The sequence below is a fragment of the Harpia harpyja genome, chromosome Z (assembly GCF_026419915.1).
Source record: "Harpia harpyja isolate bHarHar1 chromosome Z, bHarHar1 primary haplotype, whole genome shotgun sequence".
Lineage (NCBI taxonomy): Eukaryota > Metazoa > Chordata > Aves > Accipitriformes > Accipitridae > Harpia > Harpia harpyja.
The window spans coordinates 64806190-64823233 of NC_068969.1; the positions used below are offsets into that span (position 1 = coordinate 64806190).

The 17044-nt window shown below is 38.5% G+C and overlaps 1 protein-coding gene across 1 annotated transcript in view; it reads right to left on the minus strand.

Moving 5' to 3' along the window:
- Positions 1-14280: 14280 nt before the first annotated feature.
- FBN2 (fibrillin 2) overlaps positions 14281-17044 on the minus strand; it is a 176611-nt gene continuing 173847 nt past the window's right edge. The window contains exon 65 of the mRNA XM_052778267.1: positions 14281-16240. Within this exon, the coding sequence (XP_052634227.1) occupies positions 15866-16240 (375 nt within the window). The 3' untranslated portion in view covers positions 14281-15865. The remainder of the gene's footprint in view (positions 16241-17044) is intronic.

A 17044-nucleotide genomic window follows, 5' to 3' on the forward strand; every position in this document is an offset into this window, starting at 1 on the left:
AAAAGTTATACATGAAGCAGGGGATGGAATACATGTACAAAAGGATATGCCAGATAATCCAATGTTAGCCTATGTGTTTTATAAATATTTTCGTCAATTTAGTGCAGCTCATCTCTGATGAGCAGTGGGGGTAAAGAAAAAAAAAAGCAAAACAGATGTAAAGTGCAAAAATGTAAGCACAAAAGATAAGCATTATTGCTTGTGGTAAAATATAGTAGTTTAAGCACTGGTAACCTAGAAATCATAGCAGGTCAAAGCACAGTGCCTGCCAAGAGGAGCTTGCACCTCAAAGGAAATGACATTTTATGGAGCCAACCAACAACAGCCATTCACAGTATTAACATATGAAATCAAGGCTAACCACAGAATAGTGTGGGCTTTCACGTGGGATTTTGGCTAACTTCATATGGAATTTCATTTTACTTTTGATTGCACAGTTGAGTGTTGTTAATTTTAAGAGTCTTTATTCTCATTAAAATCTTTCTGTATCCTTCAACTAGCAATAGTAGTACTTCAGACATGGTAGGATTTATTGGGAAAACTCAAGCTTTGGCAAATACATGCCAAACCCTACTAAGCACTCTTTATCCATGATATTTTTATTTTAATTGCAGGGTTTGGGGGTGCTTTCAGGTTCTTGCCATCTTTGTAAGTTCCTAGAAGAATGAGGCTTAATTCTCAGCTGGGACCTGGGAGTCACCATGATGCAAATAATTCCAACAGGTAAAAAAAAAAAAGAGGTTATGATTATTTGTCAACTCTAGGAAGTCATCATCCTCTCTAGCCAGAAAACAGATCTGACTTTTTCCATCCTGTGCTATTGGCTAACCCTGAAACTCTTAGGTCATTCTAGAAAACTTGTTCTGTCCCAGACACAAAACATTCCAGTATCAATTTATGATTTGGAGTCTGTCTTTGCAAATGTATCTGTGCGCTATCACTCCAAATGCATCATAATCTAGAAATTTTCACTTTCCCACGATTAGGCAAGGTTAGTAATAAAAAGCACCTTCTCCGACGGTAGCTTTGACTATAGGCAGTCAGCCTGTAAATATAAAGGGCAATAGGTTCTGAGTTTGTAGAAGTGTCCTTGTTCTGGCAGTAATTAACCATATTCTGTGGCAGCTTTTACACCAGGAAGTGACTTAGTGGCAGATTTGTAATTCAGATCAAATCCTGATTTCTAGCTTTTGCTGTGAATACTAGGAATATTCTCTCTTCCCTTAAATGGGAAACACCTTTATGTTAATTCTTTGTAATTACTTCCAACTTTAAAACATTCCTGTGCTGTGGGATAATTAATTGTTAGTGATAAAGAAAAATCAAATACATAACAGAGCTTGTTCCTTCAGTCCGTAAACATAAGGTAAGATCCAAGCTATCTACTTCCCAAATCTAACCAAAAGCAGGAAAAGATGTCATGTAGTTTCACTGGCTTCACTACAGTATGTGGATGGATCTTTCAGATTAGTCTGTGGTATATGGAACTTGAAGGAATGACAAGGTTCTTCCTGAGACTTAAGATTTTCATGATGGCAGAAGTAATGGTAGAGCTGGTCAGGTTATGTTGTCTAACAGATTTTTGAAGTTTGTATCATTTGTCTCCCAGGTGAGCCATTAGTGAGCAGTTATTTATGGACAGGGTACAATTTCTTTTTCTTAACTTTAAAAAGCATTAGAGAAATTGTTTTACTCTTCCACCCACCCACCTTGCCCTGCTTTAGTAAGAAAGCTGTCATTTTAAGAAATGGTATGTGCATTGTTTGTTCTTGCTGTTTTTTTAAGAACAGTTTATAAAACAAAGCTCCAAGTCCTTTTCCATGAGGAATTAACGCACAGAAGGTTTTAAGATATTGGGCTCTATTTTGGGGGAGTTTTCATACTTGTAAAATAAATCATTTTGGGAGAGATCTGTGGACGTTGTCTAGCCCAACCCCCTTCTCAAAGCATCTCCAGGTGTATCAGATTGCTCAGGGCCTTGTCGGGTTGAGTTTTTAGTACCTCCAAGCCTCTCTGGGTAACTATTCTAGTGTTCGAACAACAAGTTTTCATCATAAGGATTGTCAAATCAGACTTGCCCATGTTGCAACTTGCCTGTTACCTCTCATCCTATTGTGCACCAGGAAGAATCTATTCTCTTTAGGTCATTGAACACATGAAGAAGATCTTCCTACTGCCTTCTCTTCTTAAGCTGAAAAAAAATCAGTTTTCTGAATCTCCTCTTACATGTTGCATGCTCCAGCCCAGTCACCACTCATCTGGGTGACCATGCTGGACTTCCTTATTTCCTTAGTATTTTGCTGCAAGTGAGCTGAAGCCCATTTTATTGTTCTTCACATCTCTCACTAGTTTCAATTTCAACCAAGCTTTGGATTTCCAGACTTCATCCCTGTACACTTGGTCAATCTACTGGTGTTCTTCATGGGCGGCCAGTCTGTGCATCCACCTTCTGGGTGCTTGTGTTTGATTGTATGTGGAGGTTGTTTTACCTACACTCACCCTCTACCATGCTTGTTTAACTTCCTGCACATCTGATTGGAAGGTTCTTGTGCTTTTAAGAAGTTGTTGATGATGATCAGCTGGCTTTTCTGGGTCTCTTGGCCCTGCAGAGCACTCTCCTGTGGGAATCTGCTACAGAGATCTTAAAAGGCAGCAAAGTCTGCTCTCCTGAAGTCCAGGGCTGTAATTCCACCTTTTGTCTTGCTCACTTCTCTCAGGATTTTAAACTCCACTCTTTGTCATAGTTGCTGCAGCCAAGACTGAGCTTGGCCTTCACATCCCCAGCCAATTCTTTCTTGTGAAAAAACAGAAAGACAGAACTGCAGAGCTCGTCCTAGGTGGCTTTTTGAGCAACTGCATCAAGAAATTATCACCAAGACACTTAAGAAATTTCCTGAATTGCTTTCCCAGCTGTATTGCCCCTCCAACAGATATTGCTGTGTTTAAAATACCCTGTAAGTACCAGAGCCTGTGATCAGGTGGTTTCTTCCAGTTGTCTATTTCAAGTATGTTCTGAGATGTTTATACATATGCTCTTAGGAAAATAGAAAGGAATATAAAGTCACCTGCAAAAATGTTAGAGGCATCCCATGTCTTGACTTAGGAGCTGAGAGTGAAGAAAATTTAGATCAGTCTGCCACTACAGTAGCTGTGAAATAATGCTGAAGCCAACTGGCAGAAGATGAATGCCTGGGAATGAGATTGTATGGTTCTGAGTTCTGTTTTGGAGAGGACATCATAAGTGTCGTAAGGGAATTTTAAGATGGGAATTTAAATGGAAACCATTAACTGGCACATTCAATTTACCTAAGGATGAAAGATAGAACATGGATTAGAGAGTTTAATGGAGTGCATGGTTTTGGTGTGAGGAGAAAATTGGGATGTCAAAAGATAAGGACACAAGGGATAGACTGAGAAGATGTGTGAACCATGGAATAGAATTGGGGGTAAATAGATGAGTGCCGAGAAGAGGTGAAAGGCCACATCTTTGTCACCTGCTTTGCTCTCACTCTTCTGGAAAGAAATTAAGGTCCTGTGTGGAAAGGTAAGGTGACATAAAAAGGCATTGGAGAAGTGTTATAGGATACCTGGAAGCGCAGATGTGGGCTCTTACTCAAATGAGGATGCATCTGAAGGAAAAACTTTGTAGCGGACGTAATCAGCTTAACATTTTGAATTATTCTTGTTATTTCCATTTTCTGTCAGAGCTCGTGTGTGGAGAGTATGAATGCCCTCTGTGCATACTAATTTTTTTTAAAAAAAGCACAGTGTACTATGGAAGTGCTTAAAGCATTTTACTATTTTTTTCTCAGTGTTTTTCATCTTTTTTTCTTCATAATTAACCATTTAGTTATAGAATACTTGATATTACTTGCATAATTGAAAATTTGGGGTTTTGACAGCTTATGTGGACCATATTCTGGACACTGCTTCCTCCCGCTTTTTAACAAATCTTGCTTTCTGTCTTGGTCACTTCAGAATATTTATTCTTTGTTCCTTTTATAACCAGCTTTCATCCTTGTGTGCTTGTTTGATGTAGACTGTATTCTACATCTGAATGCATAGTTCTTTGATATGCTACTACAGTAGCATGACAGAGTCTTTGTGTATTTATGAGGATTCGTGATGGATGTACTGCTTTTGAAGATGAGACTTCTGAATGTTATGGAGAAAAATAAGAGAGAAATTGTGACACTAGGAAATTGAGAGGCAATTTTTTTGTAAAAATTGGTGGCTGAAAGTGAAAAATTAAGACAAACAGAGTGGTTAATTAGGTGGCAACACTAAACAAAAGCAAAACTAAGCAGCTTTCCTAACCAGCTGATGGTTATTTCACAAAAAAATTATATAGTATTAACTGATGCTGTTGTTAGTCTGAAGAGAGAAAAAAGACTGAGAGAATTAAGAGTGGTTCCTTCTCATGTCTAAAAGACATTTCTATTATATTCATTTTGGAAAGTATTGTCTGAGCAATAGAGAAGGTAAATCTGGCACTGTTACTGTAACATTTTTGCATGTTCTGTGGATAAATGGGTATGACCCGATTTTCTGTGGATAAATAGGTATGACCCAATTTTCTGTGAATGTCAGTCTTTAAACTTCAGAAACATTAACAAAAAATACTGCTTTCCACAAAGGATTTTATTTTTATTGTTATTATTTTTATTTTTATTAACCATACCAATTTAAATACATATTTGAGGCCCATTTCATGTTCTCTTTTACTGCCTTTTTGTCTCACAAGCAGCGATGTTTTGGTGGGTTTTTGATGTAACTTTATGGGAACAAGAGCTTTTCAATTATTTGCTTTGCTGGTGCTCAATCCAAGTGTTGGTTACTGTGGTTTGTTTTTCTTGGCTATTTCCTCTGGCCTGTGCTTTCCTTAAGAACACCTGTCCTGATGAAGGGTAGCTTAGTTTTCCTTTCACTGAAAGAAGTTGGGAAACATATAGGAGTAGACAGGACATTAAATACAAACACAAATACACAAGACCCAGTTCAGTCCATTTAAAAAGGAGAGGACAGAGTGGGAAGAGACTGAAGTGTCTTACAGCACGTTGGAGTCACATCAATAATGTGACTGAGTAATGCTATCATATTCTGTTCAGTGTTGCATGAAGCAAGTGTTGCTCCTCTTCTCAGGAGAGAAGGCTAGACTGAGGAAGTGGTGGATGTAACTCACTCCATTCAGAAGGAAACAAGAGTTATCTGTGGTTAGCTCCATATTCCACAAACTCTTGTATTTTGAAGTGGGCACATTTATAAAATTTACGTCTGTGTTCTCAGCAGCTGAAAAATGACTTATAACTATCAAATTTCCTTTCAGTCGTCTTCTACTTTCATCTTGGCTTTAAAACTGGATTCCAGGACAGCTACCGTTTAGCCAAAAACCAGCTGTTTTGAGACTGAATGGATCGTAATCTTCTGTGGGATATTTAGAAATAGTGTTTCTTCGCATCATATGGTAAGCAGGCAGAGGAATTTCAGTCCATTTAGTTAACAGCATGTCTGGTATACTTGGTATTTTCCATAGAATAATATTAATAGGTGGGCTACATTAGGAGCTATCCCAATGAAACTCAGCTCTGATTCAAGAGCAGCTATTTAAGACCATCTCTGTATGCTTGATCATTGTAACAACAATACACATTGTAAGGATTTCACTGAGTTTTAGGCATACTGAAAGCAAAGGCTTAAAAACTTGTGCATTATGTGTCCAAGAATTCAATGGATTATTCAGAAAAGTGCTTTTCTACAAAGTTCAGAGGCCTGTTGAGAAACACATTGCACTTTCCAGAGATGGGGCTACTGTTGACTAAACTGTCTGGTGATGTTAATCTTACTGATCAAGAGCGAGAGACATAGAGCTGAGCTATCTCAGTAGTGAGTTTGGCCTTAAAAATACTGTAGTTGTTTTTGTGTTTTTAATTTGTCTTTTCTAAGCTCTGTGCACCAATTGATAAATTTAGTGACAGGCATTTCAAGCTGAATCTTGATTCTTAACTATGAGTTTTCAGTCTCTCAGCTAACAAATGTCAGATCTTCTCAGGTTTTTATATTTAATTTTTGGTTTATGACTTAAAACTCCTGGAAAAGAACCCCCCCCCCTTGTTTTACATTTAATTGAATTCAATTCCTTTAGATAAGTCCCTTAGCAGTATCATATGTTATTAACTTTGTACACGTCTGGAAGATAATTTGGAAAAATGTTTGTTGATCCAGAAATAAACAATCTGTGACCATTTAAAAAATACTTTTTCTAAAACCTGTTTTAAAAAGAAGTTGAATCAACTGTGTTATCCAGTTTGGGTTCTTTTAAATTGATTCATGTCTAAGTGCATTATTTGTAAGTAAACTAGTTTACTTTTGTTCATAAGCAACAGACATTTGATGCAATAGTATACCTTTGGGAGTAAAAAAGGGAAGAAGCACATACATTTCCACATCAACCTTACACACTCACTTTGGAGCATTATTACAGCTGTGTAACAAGACCGAATATAGGATTTTACTTGGGAATTGCCAACAGGGGCTTCAATAATTGTGGTAGCAATGGTGCCATCATGACCTGTTCTCATCAACACTTGTATAAAGATATGAAGGCCATAAAAGTTGATGCCAGGAGTGATGCATATGAGCTGGTAAATTCTAAAGTAATACCTTTTTTAACCCTCCCCTCCAAAGTGGGAATGACTGCATGAGTTTATGTAAGCATAGGTGATTGTGAGAGACCGAAGGGGTTAATGTCTCAAACTTTGTGGTGCGGCAAGTTCTGCTTGCTTAATGGCGTGCTCTGCGTAAAAACGAAACCCGCACAGCGCAGAACCACAGGCTGGTGAGAAGCCGGTCAGCAGCAGGGCTCAGAGGCTGTGCCGGAGGGTGTGCAGCTCCGCGTTCTGATCGGCTGAGCGGGGCAGCTCCCCAGGGATGGCCAAAGAGCAAAGAACGGTCGTATCTGCAGGGAGGGAGAAGTGACTCCCCAAATGACCCCCCAAGCCCACCGACCCATTTCCCGAAGGTTCTGGAAGCACAAACAGCGTGTGACACCTAATTAGCCTAATGAGTTCGAGTGCTCGCCCAAAAGAGGGGCAAGGAGATGATACAAGGACACAAGCTGAAGCCCCACATGCGTGCACCCTCCAGAACCAGACCCTTTGGCCGACTGGACCAACGCTGGACCCAGGACTGGTGAGATCTTTCTCTTGTCTCTCTCTCTCTCTCTCTTTCTTCCATAATCCCTACACCTCATCCCTTTAAGACACAAAACCACTCACAAAGTCTGGGACTAGGAGTGGATCCAGCCGCCCCCAGGCTCCTCTCTGAGAGGGAGTCTAGAAAGCAAAGGGGTCCGCTCTGAACCTCATGACCGAACGGGAGGGATCTCCTTACTTTCCTCCCTGAACTGATGTATGTGGTTACCGGGGTTACACAGTTTCCTGAGGTAGTTCCAAGCCAATTCCTGTTGTGAGAAACCCCGCCACCTACCGTTACACCTCCCCGTTTCAGGCTGCTTCTGCCATGAGTAAAATGTTTAACTGATCGTTTGGTACCGTCTCACCTTAATTTAGCCCGAGGGAATTCCGAACTCAACACGACTCCCTGGTCTGTCCAGCCCGGGTCGTGACAATGATATAAACCCTAAGTATTATTTTAATTGTAAAGAAAACAGTAAGAGACAGGGACATGCATGGAAATTATACAGGGAACCAATTCAAAGCAGATGCTAGAAAGAGTGGTTTGTACAGAAAAAATAAATGTTGGGCAATTCAGCACACAAGGCTGATGATACTAATGTACCTAAGGTTATAGTAGAAACAATTAGCTGAAACACCTAGTATGGTGGGAGATGTGACCACCTGCTAAAATGCAAGTTCTGAGGGAAGGTGTTTTGTTTTGTTTTATTTATAACTTTCCCTTTCCTTTCTTCCACTCCTTGTTGGGAACTTCATAAAAGGTTTTTAGAATAGATCATAGGAAATGTGGGCCATAGGGTAGATTGTTTTGTTCAGATAATGTTGCAAAATGGACAAAAATGTGATTACAGTGGAAGGTGTTCAAATCATGTTTAAAGTTATTGGCTAGATCTTAGGTTCACCTTTTGAGCTGTTGAGAATTCTTCCTTTGAGTTGAAGATACAAAGCCCAACACTGAAACGGGACACGTGGTGCTTGTCATACTGCAAGTTCGATGGAAGCTAAGACTTTGCCTCACTTGTGTGCCTGCATGTTTTCTGAAGAAATGGAAACTTTACAGCTCTTGTAGGCTTACTGAAAAATGAGAAAAGTTTAACTGAAAGAAACTGAAAATTTAACTGAAGATATGTGAACATGCTTTTTTTTCATAAAAATGTCAGCATGATGCTATTAGTAGAGCTGGAATTTTCCTGCAGATTTCATAGTTGATTTGCTATCATAGTTTGACTATCCAGGTGAACAGATTTTAATTTAGAGAAGTCTTTCTTGAAAGAAGTAATCTTAATATGTGCAGTGACCTAGCTTATTGGAGGCCTTATCTGAAACTTAGAAAGGGGTTCGAGAAGACTTACTGAGGGAAAATAAAGACTGCAGCAAACTCATGAATGAATATAGTAGGTTCTTCAGCTGTGTATTTGAATCAATGCCATGAAAAGAAGGCATGCAGCAACACTGTGCCAAATAATAGCAGTCATTTTACAGTATAATGGCCTTCAAAAATGTGACACAGAAATTGTTAAGTTAGTGTTTGCATAATTTATGAGTAATTAGATGATAGATGGAAAAAGAAAGGAACTCTGTGACTGCCAGATGGCCTGAGACTGCAGAGTTTGCTGCTGTACTGAAGCTGAAGATTGTGGTTGCCCATAAAATGGGAAACAAATGCAGCTTGGATGTTGAGGATGCAGGTGCAAGCTAGGGCTATGTATTAGGTAGTGCTGAGTCAGTAAGGTTGAGAGGGACATTGGTGCTGGCAATTTAATCTTAGTTTTGAGAGCTTAAGCATATAATATGAAGGTTATATGATACTAAAAGCCAGTTTGGAAGAGATAGGAATTGTTGGGTTTTGCCACAGTTCATCTCAAAATGCCCAAGTCTGATTACTTCATCACAGGTTAATTGTGCATACACCCAGGTAAAAATACATGCACAAAATGGTGATGTAAACTTCCTATCTCATTATAGCATACCAGATGTGTTATATTTGTACTAAACAACTTTTCCTCATTGATGTCAAATGTTTATGGATGACTCAGTCCATATCTCATTCATGTCTGTCATTGAGCTGTACTGCTGAAATATCTTCATTGTTTCCTATCTCAGATGCTCATAATCGCTTTTATTTCTGATTTTTAAGAATTTCTGGCTTTCAGAAATGATATATGAATGGGGGAGAACAGTGCAATTACCTTTTAAGCTTTGGTGTGAACTAGTTTACAGGCTTTCTATTGCATTGGTAACTTTTTAATCAGTTATTTCTTGCCTACTTTCAGTGTTCTGCCAGATGATATTTCTGGAACAGGCAAACCAGCAATGAAACTTGTGTCTTTTAGTGGTATGGTTGATTTGTGTGTTGATTTTTATCTTAAAACTAATGTTTTTCAAAAAACTTGAATGTGCACTTGAAGGTTATGGCCTGGGTGTTATTCAACACCCCTCCCCCCAACAGCCCCCCCCCCCCCCTTTTTTTTTTTCTTTCTCAGTGATGAATACAGGTCTGAAAGTGTAAGGTCGAGAGAAGAACAATGAACTTCCATAAACTATCTCCACATGAAGAGCAGTAAGACCTAGAAATATGGCAATTATTTTACAGAATTCAGAGATCCAGTTTTAGGACCTTGTATTTGCATCACTTAGATATATAATGCTTATTTTTGCTACATCAATATACTGGGGTTGGTGTCCAGTCTTCTTGAATGCATATATATTCTTTGGCATCAAAGCACAAGCCAGGCCTTGAGAACACATCTGGTATTCAGCTGTCAGTTTGGTGATCTGGCCTAAAATTCAAAAATCTTTCCAAATCTCTGGCATAGCAGAGATATAGTAATTAATCAGTTCTCTTCATTGCAGTGAAGAGGGAGTGTCTGTGTAGCTATGTGCATATGTATGGTCTTTGGGTTTTGGGGGGATTTTTTTTTTTTTTTTTTTTGGCAGCTTTGCCCCAGGGCAAGTTTTAGTGCCAACTGACAGGATTCTATTGAGTCTACATTGGGGAAGAAATGCTATAGGATGAAGTATAGAAATATCAGATATCTGCAATATAAGTATATATGCAGTATGGAAATACCAGAATTGGTTAAAACTACAGTAATGTAATACTCCCAGCAGTAAAAAGATAGGTGACATGTTACTGTTAATGGAAACAATATAAGTATTTCAGAACATCTTTAGACATAGGACTTTAAAATGTACTGTGCACCAAAAAAATGCTACAGTGCTGCTCTCTTTTTTTTTTTTTTTTTTTTTTTTTTCCTGGTTCAGATACAGTAGGAACCTAGTGGTCCAATCTAGCAGTTTTCTTGTCTGGACTTTGACAGTCTTAGCTCTCCCTGTGCTTTAATATGCCTGCTGGTAAAACAGTGAGAATGGTTGTATTTTTAAATACGTGGGTATTGTTTCCTTAAGGTACTATAGATCTATGGAAGCTTCCCAGTTTTAGTGCCACAGCATATTCAATTATTATTCATATGACTGACTGGAATTCAGACTCTTGAGGAAGAGTCCTGTGTTTCTCATTCATTTTGGATAATGTCCAGTCTGTCACTTTTTCAGAATTTTTTCATGGCGTCACTTGTAGCAGTGGTTTCTAAGGTTAATTAGATTTGAGCTAGCTGTGGGTGCTTCTGTTTAGGATATACTGTAGTACAACGTAGACACACTTTGATGCATGAAGTGCTGCTGAGCTCATGCTTTGGCCTTGGACTTCAGAATTTTAAACCTCAAAATCCCTGTTTGGGTAAAAACTACTTTTCGAGGCGTCAAAGTGAAGGCACACCACCAGCTGTTTCTGCTGGCGTTCCTTGTATCTCAAGATCTGGTTTTGGTCATGGGTAGAAACCCCTCATTCTTGACAAGCCCAAGCAGCGAGGAGGCCTCGCTTGTACTAAAATCATGTCCAAATAAATACACAGATTAAACATTTCTGTGACCACCCATGCTGATATATGGTTGGCATTCTTGGAACAAGCTTCACAGGTCATGTGAGAAACAACCTCTTTCACCACTTCTGTAAGGCTATGGAAGCAAAGAACATATTTCCTATCTCTGCTATAGCAATTTGGTGTCAAATACATAAGCAGTCACACTGGGCACTAGGATTTTATTTTAGATATAAAATGTTGTACTTCTGCCCTCTCGTGTTTTCCTTCTCTCCTGCTTTAAGAAGTGTGAATGTATAGTTGTCAATCTTCATCTCCTCAAAGTTCATAAATCCAGCCCTTTCCTTGGATTTAAGACACGTCTGGTTTGCAGCACTGATTAGTTTAGGTGCTGAGGCTTCATTTATAACACATGGGAAAAATTCAGAGGCACACTTAGGGCAGTGAGATTTTTGCTGTATTTAGTTTTGCGGTGCATTGCCACTCCCGAATTCTTCTGTGGGTTTTGCACAAAGGCAGGTTCTCCAGCTGGTGGTCTGCAGACCACATCCATTACACCAAAGCTTAACTGGTAATTCCAAGTCAGTCTAATACAATCCCATAGAAAAACAGTCCTTTCTAGAATGCTGACTGAAGAGCCTGGCCTATGAAAAACTGTTACAGGCCCATCCTGTCAGAGAGCGAACATGCAATAACAGGGTGTTTGAATTGCTGTAGCATTACTGCTGGCTAGGTTAAGAGGCCTGGCTATGAAGAAAGGACATGTTGTGCTCAGAAATAATTACTGGGTTAGACTCAGCAATGCTCACAGCAATGCTCCCTTGTCTCTTGCATTGGACCCATGCTTGAGGAAGAAGGATGAGCCCTAAAAAGCCTGTACACACTTCTTAGACACTTTGACACATACATAGAGGTCAAACAGTCTGGAGCATTTGAGGATAGAAAAGGAGACATGCATTCTTTGATGGGCCTGGTAACATTGTGGGGTTATAGTAAATGATGCTGAACCTTCATGCTGGCATGCTGGGAAAGCAAATGTTTAGATTGAGGGCTGAGTCCTTGCAGTAAAGCTGGGAAGAACTGAAAGACTAGCCTCAAAAAGAAATTTTAGGTTATCAATTATTTACACGTATTTTAAAATTGTTATAATGAGGAAGTATCATAGACTTGCTAGAATAGCTAGAGTGTACTGCTCAAGTCCCCACTGCCTAGGCCTAGCTTAGATGTTACCTTTACTCACTACAATCTTGCTTCATGTTGCCAAGAGATTTATACTGCAACCTCTCTTAAATAGCAAGACAATTTTCATTTTACTGTTAGCAACAGATTTTGGAGTTTTGTAGCTTTCTAGAATGCTAGTCTTTCTACGCATGTGTAGTCAGCTTTCTCATTAAATGTTTAGAAATTAAAAGGCCAGAGGCTATTAAAGGGTAGAGTTTGGAGAAATGGTATATTTTAAGATGGTAGGGGATAATGCTGCCTTTCTAGTAAAGACATAAGGTATTTTTTGTACTTTGTACTTACTGTATTATTAGTTAGCACAGGTGTTATCTGATGATAATTATTTGTTTAGAAAAAAGGCTTTAAATCTATTCCATGTGCATAGCACATGCAAATAATCCCTGTCTACAGAAAAAATCCTCCAGAACTGGTAGCCTCAGAGGAGTCATTAGTAAGAGTGTTGCTACTATTTTCTCTCCTTTTTTGAGAGCTGGCAACAAAGGATAATGCTCTACTGGGTTCAGTCTGTTGGCTTTTCTTGCAGTAAGTGTTTCCTGGAAAGCTTCCATTTTGGACAGAGAGTAGACTTCTTGGAAACTAGCTGTTAGAGTTGTTAAGTCTTGAGTCAGTGCTGTACTGGATCTATTTATCAGACCTCTAGAGGTCTTTTTATTTCTGTAGACAGTCATTTTACCCAGAAGCAGCTCTGAATCATAATGAAACTTGTGCAACCATATCTGAAGGTAATGTCAAATAAGTCTGGTTCCAGGCAATTTCATATTGTTTAAATTCATGCACTATTAAATGTCAGATAAATCTGAATAAGTATGTAGGTCTCAAGGAATATCCAAGGCAAGTAAATCCCATCAAATAAATCAGTAATTACGAAAACAATTACAATGCCATAATTCCTGATTATTTTCTTTCTTGAGTGAAATTTAAGTGTATGATTCCTTTAAAAACTTCTATTTCTTTTATTACTTTATGAATATTTTAGAGAAGAGGAGAGGGACAGCAGGGTAGCAGGAGAAATATGTTAGCCTAGATCTTTGAAAGCATGGGGAAGGCAATTTTATGCCAAAAAAGTTCTCAAACACTAAGGAAACTCATTGTTACTGCATCCAGCAATTAGAACCTTAGACCTGCAGCTTGGCTTTTAATGCAATTAACTTGTGAAGTGCCACTCCTCCAGAAGAACAGCAATAGAATATGTAGGGCTAATTTCTGCTGGTGCAGACTAAGTCTTATATTCAGAAACTAAAGAGTACATCTAAAACAAGCTCTTTGCATCTTAATTCAGTGCTTAACCCAATCTATCCAATTTCCCTTTCTCTGGCTAGTACTGCTGTGACAAAAACATACAGTCAGTATTGGCTATTACTTAAAAACAATCACCAGTTTAACTCTAAATGGAATAAAAAGACAGTGTAGCTTATGTAATGAGGTCTTTGCGGAAACCTTGCATACTTTTAAGAAAAAACATTTTTTGCACTGTTGGGTTTGACTGTGTACCTCATGAAGGGCATTCAAGGAAAGGACTGCCAGCAAGCAAAAGTACCTTCATTGACGGTCTTACCAGATTTTTATTATTCAGGTAGATTGGAGGGTTTACACTCCTACTCTTAAATGTATGGGGAATTTTTTTTTAGAGCTGAATTATCAAACTTAAATTGTGATGGTCCTTCAGCCCTCATTACACAGATAAGCAAAACCTTCTGCAAGGCCAGCCCACTTTAACCTAATATATGACAGATTTTGAGAGGGTTGAGGCAGAGTTTTAACTTTATAAGGACAGTTTAATTCCCATGTTTCAGCTCTGTCATGATTGAGAAACTAAGTCAGCAAATGCTGTATAACCTTAAATGTGAGTGAAGAAGAGTTTGCACCATACCAGCTCCTTTTTCTGTTCTGAAATCCTTCAGATTTACAATTAGATGCTTATTTTGTGTAAAGAACACAGACATTTCAAAGAAAAAAACTACCCCAAAATAAGCTTTATTGCAAGAAGTGTTGTCTTACAGATACAGACCTTCAAACAAAACTTTTTTTTCTTACAAACATTTGATTAAAAATGTACAAAGTTTCTTTTTCTTTTCAAAATCCCCAAAATCAACAAAAGAAAAGAAAAGAAAAATCACTGAGTATAACTTGATATAATCTTTGGTCAGCACTGATATGTGACTGAAACAATCCTGGAGTCAGCATGTGCTTTGGCTATTTTCACATATGAGATCCTGTTACATGACTAGTTACAGGCACCAGCTGTCAAAAAAAGCACCATTGAGACATACACTTAACACATAATGGTATAACATTTTAAAAAAATTACTAAAGTAAACTAAATGTCAACTCATTGTACAAACATCTTTCTTACAAAATAAGCTATGATAAAATGAGGCATACGGTGTATAACTACAGTATTAATGAAACTTCTAACAAATGGATTTCAAATACACATTTTCCTTGTCTGTGCTGCATAATTAGTTTGCACATATGGCAGTCCTGATACAGCTCTCAGTTTTTAGTAAATGCACCATTAATTCAAGCCAGCACCAAACAGTATGAAACGTCATGTGTTCCCTTCAGAGAGACATTTTCTTCAGCTGCCTACAGTAATGCAAGTTTGTAGAGCACCCTTTCTGAGAATGAGGTGTAGTTGTATGTGTGGTTCCTTGAGGTTATTGGAAGGAAGTACAGTACAGTTTGGTTCTGCAATTCTAATGGTATTAAAAGCAGTCAAGGTATTTTGCTACAGTGGTTGTGCCTCTTGTTCCATTATTTGATGTGGCTGATTCAGAATACAGTCCTATTGAGCTGCTGTGAAATATGATCTCTGCAGAGACTGATATTGTAATTCTTGTCCTTTAAGACATTTTTTTTTCTTTTTTTTTGAATACTCAGAGTTTTGCAGGAGCACGTTAGAATATCCAGAGATGTACTACAGTGCTCTTTCAGCTCTGATACATTTTAAAATTACTTATATACTATTTGGATGACTGGCCCAAATACAAAAGGAAACATCTTTCAAATCTATTTTTTTTTAATTAAGAAAGTACCTCTAAAATGTTATAGCTCAAATTTATAAATCTAAGGAAAAACAAGCAAGTTTCCCTTTTTGTTTACATAATTTGTTAATTTCTCCATATATTACTGCATTAAAAATAAATAAATTTCTATATTTTTTTTTAATTAGGAACTATAGCAAAATACCCAAAGTGTTACAGACTGCTAACAGGAAAAAAACAGCTCACATTTTTGTGCCATTTAGTGCCATATGATGACTTCTTGAACTTTAGCTTTTTAATATACTTTAAATCGAGGTTATATAAAAGATACAGTAACCATGATAGCCATTGTAATCAAAGTTTTGGCAGTGGCCAAAAGTTTAAGTTACCCTCCTGCAAGGGTGGTTCTGCAGTCTCGGCAGGATGGAAGGAAAGAGGTCTTCCCCTCTCCCTTCCTCCCCCCAAAGTCAGTGACTGTTTTAAAGCCTTGGAAAAGCAGATATGCTCAGGTGGGTAGACAGGTGAACAGAAGTGACTGAAGAACTGGACTCAGTCTGGAAGATGGCTAGTAGAGGTCTATCCACAGCCTCATTCTGAGAGCTTCCCCGAGCTCACCTAAGAGGTAGTTGTCCTCATTGCTGTCTTCCAGTTTCTTCAGCTCCTTTTTCCTATATAGAGGAATGCTAGTGATTTCCAGTGTGTGAGTTCCAGGCACTGACTTTTTCTTAACTGTGTGCAAATAACTCAGTCCATCCCTCTCATGGATTTGAAAGACGCCATCATCATTGCCACATGAGATGATGTAGCGGATGTGGTTGGTAAGCGGCTCAATGGCTGGCATGAGTTCTAGGATGTGCTCCTTGTTGTCAAGCCTGGAAATGTTGACTCTTATCTTCAAAGGACTATCCATGTCTAGACTTTCCAAGCTAATCTGCTTGATCTGAAGTAAAGGAGGAAAGATTGTTTAGACCAGGAGAGAAACAGATATTCGCTTGCACTGGGAGAAGAATAATATGTGATTATTAACAGTTTCTGCATTTGTCAAAATCTAGCTGTGAAAGAAGCAATTGTAAATCCTTTCCACCTGGGAGAACTGCTTGATTCCATATAAGACACCCTGTAAATCTTGAAGGCTTCTCACACAGGCTTAACAGGATAATTAAAGTTACAGCATCAGGTCTACAGAGGGGGCTCAGGTTTCAGATTCTTTTCAGAATCTGTTTAACTTCATGCTTGCAAAATGTCCATGTAAAGAAGAGACCTATGTTTACTACTGCAATAAGGACAGTATGTGAGGCACAGTCTTGTTCTTAGGATCAACTTCAGTGAGGAACATTACAGAAACACATACCACAACGCTGTATGGGAATTCCCTGAAATTTCTGGTGAAACTGTTTTAATGAAACCTGGCTTCTAAAAACAAGCAGTCTCAGCATTTGGTGAGGAGGAAGTACAGGGATTATAAAGGAAATTGAAGTAAGGAGAGAACTGCTGTATTGTTAGCCTTCTACAGAAAGGGGTAGCATGTCATGTTGTCCAATTACATCCTATCTGGACCACTGAAAGGAGTGTGGAAAAAAGTCCTAGCATTGTTTTTCTGACAAATCGGTTGTGTTATTTTTTAATTTGAGCTTCGATATAGTTACGCTGCAGGTGTGAATCTGTCCAGAGGTGTTAGTTGTGAACACACTTGGGAGTGAGGGGTGAGAATGAGTGCATTCCTAGGAAAACCACCTACAAGCAA